The sequence below is a fragment of the Larimichthys crocea genome, chromosome X, assembly GCF_000972845.2.
Source record: "Larimichthys crocea isolate SSNF chromosome X, L_crocea_2.0, whole genome shotgun sequence".
Taxonomy (NCBI): domain Eukaryota; kingdom Metazoa; phylum Chordata; class Actinopteri; family Sciaenidae; genus Larimichthys; species Larimichthys crocea.
In genome coordinates, this window is record NC_040020.1 from 25,966,762 (window position 1) to 25,976,106 (window position 9,345).

The following is a 9,345-nucleotide window of genomic DNA, read 5'->3' on the forward strand; positions in this document are numbered from 1 at the left end:
CACAAGAAGAGAGAAAGAGACCCCGGCACTCTGCGCAGTATGCATGGAAAAGAATTACAATAAAAAATATATTTAAATATATTTCTTGCCTTTTCCCTGATGCTCTGAATAAGTCGCCAAATTTGTGGCTAAATTGTGGTAAATTTAGGAAGAAAGTCACCAAATTGTCAAACATTGGACAAGGGCCGTGAAATACTAATATATTTTTTTTCTTTACGAAACAGTAACTCATTCAAAATAAATAGGAAATAACAAGAGATAGATCCGTTGGCAGGGTTCATAGAATGAGGACATATTTGAAATGTTTTCTACTGTACATGAGACAGATTGGTATTTTCTCAGCATTGTTGAGGGAAAACATGCAAAGGATGTGTGATTACATACAGACGGGTGTCGAATTAAAAGAAAAACATGAATAGACAAGTGGAGAAAGTGTGAATGCAGATGCCATTCAGGGCACATGGGGTCACTGAACGGTTTGATGAGTATGAAAATTATGTGAATCCTCTGCTATGGCTATATCTTTTGGAATAATGGTGTTTATACCTCCAGTAGAGTTCAGGGACTTGTAGGATCAATGGCGAGGCACACTGAAGCTAACCTACAGCATGTGAACAAAAGAGGACAGGATAGATCCACTGCTGGTCGTTACTTTATACACACATACACTCTCTCTCACACATACACACACAGGTGATTATTTTCCATTAAAAGACTCTGCTGCTTCTCTATAACTGCCACCTTTTCTGCTGTGCGAAGAAAACACTTAGGACTGATAGAGGGTTAGCATCAGTCTGACACACATACACACACACACACACACACACAACACACACACACTAGTCTGCAGTCCTGTCAGACTAAAATCTCTTTCACACACCAGGTCTACACACACAGACAGGTAGACGCGCATGGACTCTGTCCCTCTCAAACACGCAGACATGTACACACACCCAGAGCTGCCGCAAAGTGTCAGGTGGCTGTGGAAGTGTGGTGATTTGTTTCTCTTGACAGACAGGAAATAAGGGAGTCGACCAGGGACCTCACTTCCTCTTAGACCTGACTAACCTGACGTCTATCACACGCTCCCACACACACACACACACACACACACACACACACACACTCAGGCTGTCTTCTCCTCCATCGTTTACTCTCCTTCTCTAATACATATGCACATGCACACACAGGTAATCCATCAGACAGCCAGGTCTCTCCGTCTCTCCAGAGGTCTCTAAAATTCTAACTACTTAAAAGTGGGATTTAATTTGTTTCTTTGAGCAAAGAGAGTGTTACAAGCTATAAAATCAGTTTAAAACACACCAAAATCCAAAAAGGTTGCATCATGAAATAACGGGTTAACATTATACAAATTGGTATTTTAAGCTGTAACCATCAGGAGATGATAATCAAACAACTATAACAGACATAAAGATTCATAAGAGCCTCAGAGAGTTGGAAAAGTCATGGTGAGGTTGAGTGGCATGGACAATTAGTTAGTTAATTAGTTAGACGAGGCTCCTAATTTACCCTCTCCTCATTGCGACGTGGGTTAAGCAAATTTCCGCTTTAAATGTTTGACACTGATGAGCGAGAAGGACTTTGTGTGCATGCATGTACGTGCGTGAAACTGCATGCGAGTCTATTCGATTTGGGTTTTGACATCACGCTCAGAACTCTCCTGGCCCCCCAACGGCCCACCATCCAAATGTCCGAAACAGTGACCTCAATTCACTTAAGCACGCCCAGTGGTCCAATCAAGATCAAGCTCTGGCTTAGTTGAGCCAATGACATGTGTCATATCAAACCTAATCACACTGATAGATCCACTAAGCGGGTCAAGCGTGATGATGCAAGTCTTTGCTTGGCCTAGTTGAAGCAGAAGAAAAACGTGTTTGGAAGCTAATCTTTAACGGGAGCCCTAAAAACTGCGCCTACATTTTAGTTTTTAGACTAGAAACAAGAGAGATAGTTTAACAGCTGGGATGCCCGAGCCACATTTTAATGCAATTACCTTGGGCAAGGTTAGCAATAATGACGACCAGCAGTATTTTTTCATTACACTTTGGCTACTTATAGACCATTATCATTATCCACATTAGCAACTGTGAAAAAATCAATCTCTATGTATTATAAACCTAATGGTCCATATCGCCGTTGTTATGTGAACCCCTTCTGACTTTGAACATTTTTGTGTTTTAGCGTCATTACATGGTCCACTGTGATTTAGGTTTCTAAAAATATTTGACAATCATGTTGAAAGTCTCCACAATGCATCACTGAAACACGGCTGTTTTCAGAACAGTTTTCATCCCACGACAGTAAACACTGAAGATAGAGAGGCATTCTCGACTCAGTCTGTTAGCAGTATAGAATATGATTTACATTTTCAAACACACTGAATGTGACCCATCCTTGAATTCAGTCAGAATATTAAGTCGAGGAACCAGGCTCCGTCTGTACCCATGCTGGAAATGTGAATCAGTCAAACAGCTGTGGAGCAGAACCCACTCAGTGACAGGGAGGCAGTGGGGGGCTGAGGGATAAGTTATGAATAAAGAAGGGAGGGTGGAGAGGTGAGCAGATGAGAGGTGGAGGAAAGAGGAGGGAGGAACAGGAGGAGAGAGATAGTAAAATGCTGCCGTCACTTAAACTCTAAAATGAAAGATCGATGAGCTTATTTAAATGTGCTCCCAGAGACGAGAGTTGGCTCATATAAAGCCTCACATTTATGGGGAGGGGTGTGGGCATCGATTGACTGAGAGAAAGAGGGAGCAAGAGAGAGAGAAAGAGGGAGAGGGACAGAGGGAGAGAGAGGTGGGGAGAGATCAGGAGGATCAACCTTGGCTCATGAATTTCATCCTTTTCCTCCTAAAATAAAACGTCCTAATAAATGCTGGGGATAGAGGGGTCAGACCCTGGAAAATCTACAGCCTTCGATTGGCCGTCTGGCACAGCTTATCAAATCAATAGCCCCATCTTCCCCCTCCAACCTCCACCACCAACAGCCCCATCCCGTATCTGTTTCACTAATTCCCCCCACCCCCAGCACACACGCATGCAAACACAACCCCTGCCAGTCATCCTGAGGTACGGACTTTTTTTTTTTCATGCAGGGAACTCCCCTCCCCCGGCCCCGTCCTCCTCCTCCTCCCTCCCACTCCTCCTCCAAGACAGCTGGAAGGGGTTGGTTGGGTGCGAGGGTGGGGAACGGGGTGTGTGGTAACTTGGGTGCTGGTGCTGAGAGACCTTGACATTAGAGGGAGGACGCAAGGAGCTGACTCTGCAGCCACACCACCCCTCCATCTCCCACCTTCAGGCAACCGGGAAAAGAAAGGCGAGGAGAGCAACTTTTGACACACACACACACACACACACACAGTGTTGTCATACCATCATCATCGATTGAACTGCAGGCACAGCCTTCTTGAGTGACAAGCATGGTGCACCGCATTACCTCTCTAACTCCCCCACTCCATCTTTTATTCTCACCCCCTTTTCCCTGCCACTCCCCTCTCCCTGCTCTGCTCCTTCTCCTCTCCGATACTCTCTCTCTCTTCTTCCACTACACCTGGGCTCCCTCTTTCGCACTCAAGCAGCCACTCTCCTGCACTTGAATGGCACACACAGTTTCCATGCGTTCACAAATAGCTCACACACACACACACCCCCACCCACCTCTAACGCACACATATATATGCACAGACATTCCTAAGACCCCCTCCTCCACATAACCCCCCAAAGTCTCAGCCTTACATTCACGCCATCTGTGACCCAGAGAAAACTGTGAGCCGACACTGGCCTGACCTTTCCTGTGCTTTTGTTTTGCCACTCTGACAAGATCCCACGAGGTGCATGCACACATAGAGAGACGCACACGCACAGGCTGACACATAGCTGGGGAAGAAAAGGAAAGCGTGCATGTAACATAGCAACACACAGTTTTCTTCAAACAGCTTCGACCAGGAATCAATATCTCATCATATTTGTCTTCTTTCCTGTTGCTGTACAGCCACAAGTCACACAGTAATGTCACCTGCCAGCACATCGGGCTCAACCCAATACACGCTACTTAAACGGATACACTTTGTGCAACTGCATGTGCCTATGTGTTTGTGCATTTGTGCCAAATCAAGAGCTGTAGTTAAGCAGGTCATTGACTTAAAGAGGGATTATCAATGCTTGGAAACTGTAACACCCCTCCTCCTCCTCCTCCTCCAATGCTTTAATCCTACAATCATCATCCTACAATATATGCATCACCATAACAATAACAATAATTTAACCCCCCCTCCCCTATCGGTCTTACTCACTCAAATCAAGCTGACTCCATTTACCAAAAATGTTGTTGGCCTAATAAAAATCACTCCCCCCTCTCTTTACTCCCATCCCACAGACACACACACACACACACACATCCCAAATGAAAGGCAAACTGCTATACATGGTCTAATAAATCACATCCTTGTTTCCAGGAGTCATCATTTCACTTTTCCCCCTTGTTTAGCATCTCACAAATGAGTCTGTCTTAAGTGTTGTGCCTAAAGTAATAATGGACCTAAATACATATAATATGACATCAATATTCTTCTCCCAGGACTCGTGGGAGTAAAGCTCTTACCTTGTCCGTGCAACATGTGGCAGCTGCTGCCGAGGAGCAGCAGCAGAAAAAGAAGCGGACACCGGCTCCCACTCCAGGTCACCCCGGTCCCCATCATCTTCTGGCGGTTCCCTGCTGGTGCGCGTCCCTCCACACGTTCCCCTTCAGAGCAGCAAATCCCTCGTTTCACCATGCGGGAGAGAGGGGACCAACAGTGCCCGTGTCCGCTTGTGCTTTGCTGCTGCAACTCTCTCTCTCTCTCTCTCTCTCTCTCTTTCTTTCTGCCCTGCGCACGAATGGGAAGAAGTCCAAGGAGAGTGCTTCAGAGCCGGGGCACCTCCAGCGCTTTTACCCGGTGAAGCGAAAGATCCCGAGCTCCGGGAGTCCGCCGCTGTCACTGCTGACAAGCTCCCTCGCTCTGAGTTCGCAGCTCCGGTGTCCAAAACTCAGCAGGAGGAGGAGGAGGAGGAGGAGAAGGAGGAGGAAACGGAGACTTTCCCTCACTAGTGTACGGCTTCACGGTGTAACGGCACGGTGGTCTCTCTGTGCTGTGGCGGAGTCGGTGTATTTCTGCGTCCTGCTGCGATACCTCATTTTCATATGGATTGATCCGAGTAATACATTTAAGTGTGTGTGTGTGTTTAAAGACTTATCGGCTTATTCTCTGCTATCAAACCATCAAATCCGCGCTTGTTTTGATGTCTTTACCGTGGGATTTATCCCAGCGGATCATTTAGCTGTTTTTATCCAGCGGTCGCATTAACAGAGAAGCAATAAAACACGTAAAATTATCCATCCGTGCTTTATGTGTGTGTGTGTGTGCTGTGAAAAAAAATCAATCCAGTAATTGATTTTGTAAGCACCCCTGGTTTTCTGACTGGACAGACCGCTCCGAGGAGTCTTTTTTTCCCAAAGTGTGGTCGGTGATGGAGAAGCTGCAGTCTGTTATCTGAAGTATACTAATTAACTGTTAACCCAAGCCGACGCGGGGTCGAAACCATCCGCCGCACTCTCTCTCTCTGTCTGTCTGTCTCCAGCCACAACGGGACTCTTTGCTTCGGATATCAGATCAGGCTAACTTGCCCGTAAAATGCGCCCTCGTCTCGGATTACACGGTAAAATGACCCACACAACAGGTTAGCACACACAAAAACAGGGTTTTAACAAGTTTTTAAGCGCCAACTTTAACTTATTCTCCCTTTTTTTTGAATGTACAAAGACTACCGAAGAGGAGTTACCGAGCAACGGAGTAAAAGTAACCGACGGTTTGAAAACAAACAGCCGTTATAACAGAGACGGTAACGTTACTCTCACTGCTGCTGCTGCTGCTGCTGCTGCTGCTGCGACACTGGAGCCTCTTTTCTTTTTTATCCAGTCTTCAGTCCTCCAAAGCAACCCACACGGGAAAGAAACGGTGACTTCAGCAAACGTTTATCATTGTCCATTCATACTCACGGGAGTTTTTGTCCCCAGTTAGCCGTTACCGACTCCGGCACCCTGTTGAGGCTTTTTTTTTTTAGGAGGGGGACGATGCGTCTCCCTCAACTGAACACCTGCTACCCTCCTCGACACAGACTTAAGGGAGAGTGAGAGAGAGAGAGAGAGCTCTCGTTTAGTCGTATTTCAACTCGCTCCTCGCTAGTTTTCAGTCTCAAACAGTAAGTCTGTAAGTCTTTACTTTTTCCACTAAATTTTTTCGGTGCCCACTTTCGCTCCGTTAATCTCTCCCTCGATCTGTGACAAACTCGAAAAAACTAAACTTCCATTCACTATCATCCCTTGTCGCTGATTGGTGGAGCTGTGTGCTCCCGCTGTTCCTATTGGACAGTCCGGACCAAGGGGGGGCGGGGAAGAAATGCCAGCACTGAGAGCGTGGTGGACGGCGCCCCCCCCCCCCAAAAAAAAAAAAAAAACACACACAGATGTGTCTGGAAGTTTTTCTTCCAGATAACCAGTCAACCATTTAAACTATTTAGTGACTTTACATTAATAGTTTTGTTACTATATATTACTTAAAAGAGGATATGTGCGTGGAAGGGGAGGCAGTACCACAATATGAAGACTAAAGCCTGGGGATTTTTTACACCTTGCTTACCCCTAAAAAATTTTGACTATATTATTTTACTGAGAAGCTGCTCTCTGGAGCACCACCAGTGGTCCAGCTACACACATAAGCACTTGCTTCATTACAGCATAACTGCCTTGAGCTATATCTTAGTACTAGTGATAACCTAGTTTCTTCCATGGTGAGGGTCATTAAATGGCACATTAATATTAAAGCCTACAACACAGTGACCTTATCTTTTATTGCCTCGATAAATCCCCAGAGGCAGACTTTCCATCTCCCGAGTGGCCAAATAGCCTCCCTACTACACCATCTAGCTGTCCCCAACACATTTACCTCAACTCATCCATTTATCTTTCCATTCAGGCTCATTTGGCAATTGGCTTTCAACTTTCTGTTTCCACTAAAGTGGCTATGATGCTACTTGGAGTTTCCACGAAAAGCTTCGTCAGCTCAGTATGCAGGGCCAAACCTCAGAGGTTTGCTCTGGATTTCACATTAAAACACCAAAATGCCCATTTTATACTTCAGAATGTATATCAGGACCTATACTATAATATATGAGGGCGAAAGGTGACAAATTAATGGGCAAAACCTCAATAAAAAAAGTGGATGAACATCAGGAATGCAAATTCCTCATGAATTATATGCTATGGCCTTGCAAGTCACCCAGATTTAAATACTAAAAGTAAAATTTTGGACTAAACTGAAAGATGAAAGTAAGTTATCAAATTTCTTTCAACTTGAAAATGTCTTCCTCTTAGATGGCCCAGTAGTATTTGCATATTGTCACCTAACTTCTGCTGCTTGACTTCAGCAAGTAAGGATTGTGAAGTTAACATTAGCCACAGAAGAGGTGCTCATTTAGCCAGAAATACTGTCCCACAGACTGGTGAGATAACTACATAATTATGCACTCTGAGTGATATATCCCTTATTCTTTACTCCATCCACTCATGAAAATTCAAACAACTATTTCATGCTTTCACCATTCTAGGAAAGACAATTCAGCTTGCAGCACACGACTGAACGACACCCATCAGAGGGAATTTAGAAGTCTTTAGAAGCCAAGAGTATAAGAGAAGTATAAGAGTATACGATGCCAACTGAAAAATAAGCAGATATACTACACAGAGCACTGATCAGTATTCCAAAGAATCTTTCAAAGGAAAATAAGATTATTAAACTTAAAAAGGTTCTTAAAAGCACTAAAAGTGCTGCAACTGTGACTTAAAGAACATGTTTTTTGGTATTCAGTTATTCAAAGAGGGTGTTCTGAGAGTGTAGGGTGAACAATGTGTCAGGGGCTATTTCTGCTCTGAGTGTACACTTGAGTAATTGTGTGATCATTTGAAAACTGCTCTTAAAGATAACTTACACTTTGCTGTAAGTAGCAGAAGTTGCTTGATAACTCTGTCCTAACACTTAGTGAAGAACTTTTTACTCCTACATTCACTCTTTTGAGTATTCTTAGACTGATCAATACTGGCCTGGAGCTTGACCGTGCTGACCACCTACTGGAGAGTTTGGAGCGACAGTGTTCTCCACCACCGTCATTCAAGCTCTAAATGAGGGATAATCTTTTGTCCGGTAAACTTGCAGAGACAGCTTGAGGTGACCCAACCTGCTGTAGTGGCACCAGCAAGGCCTTTAATTGCTTTCAATATGTCAGCTATCTTCCTGCTGGAGTCTTCACCATATTTTGCTTGACTGCACAATACAAAAACTCTGCAACAACTCGCACGTCAAACTTCCTCTGAGATTTCTTTCCACACCTACAAGGTGCTAAAAATTCAACACCCGCACACCTGGCTGACCTGTTCCACCCTCTCTGCCCACCCAGTGATCTTTGGACTTTTGAATCTTGGCTTCCTTGCCCCCTCCCCAGTCATCCATCTCCACCCTTCTCCACAACAGGCAAGCAGCACGTCTGTGAACACCGTATGAAAAACGCTCCTAAACTTTGGACGGCTGCCAGTTGCTATGATACCACCACCAATTTTACAATATTCAATCTTGCTCAGACACAATTATGCTTTTTGGTCTTTTGTCTCTTTTGAAAGTTACTCATTTCAACCATGTTTTTTATTTTATTATAAATAATTTCTGCCTCACTTTGTGTGGCGCCCTTGAGTTTGAGCAAGATATTTTTTAAATGGAATATATTACCATTCTCTAAATACATTGTTGCCCCTAGTCACCTCTGACCTCCACTTTTACTTCCTTCAAACTGTATCTGACTTGTTTCAAATTCCCAGCGCTATTCCTCCAAGAGCTTCTATTTCTAATACAGTTGTCTCATTTACTTCCCTCCAGTCTCTGTCCTATTCCAGTAGAGGCAGGTCATGGATATTGCAGTAATGTTATGTGAATGAATGTAAGCAGCATTTTAACACATTTAGCTGCAGGGGAAAATATTCTGCAGAACTGACCCGAATCATAAATTGAAAGAAGGCTGGAAATTCATAAAGGAAAATGTTCAAGGTAATAAGTTGTCCATATTTTACCCCCTGGTGTAACAGGCTAGATTTTATTTGATAAAAACCCTGTAAAAAGTAATGATTTGGAAAGTTCTAAAATTCTGTTCAGTTATTCATAGAGGATACATGTTCTCACATTGCCCAGTAACTATTTATATCCAATATACTGCCTGGGTTAACTGTAGTCATAATGAATGGAA

The 9,345-nt window shown here is 44.1% G+C and overlaps 1 protein-coding gene across 2 annotated transcripts in view; it reads right to left on the reverse strand.

Moving 5' to 3' along the window:
- The window catches only part of LOC104928752 (protein sidekick-1), a 218,448-nt gene extending 212,032 nt beyond the window's left edge, over positions 1 to 6,416 (reverse strand). The window contains exon 1 of one of the 2 annotated variants that reach the window (XM_027282930.1): positions 4,622 to 6,416. In XM_027282930.1, the coding sequence (XP_027138731.1) occupies positions 4,622 to 4,793 (172 nt within the window). In that variant the 5' untranslated portion in view covers positions 4,794 to 6,416. The remainder of the gene's footprint in view (positions 1 to 4,621) is intronic. The other variant, XM_027282931.1, reaches the window with a different exon arrangement.
- Between the last annotated feature and the right edge of the window lie 2,929 nt (positions 6,417 to 9,345).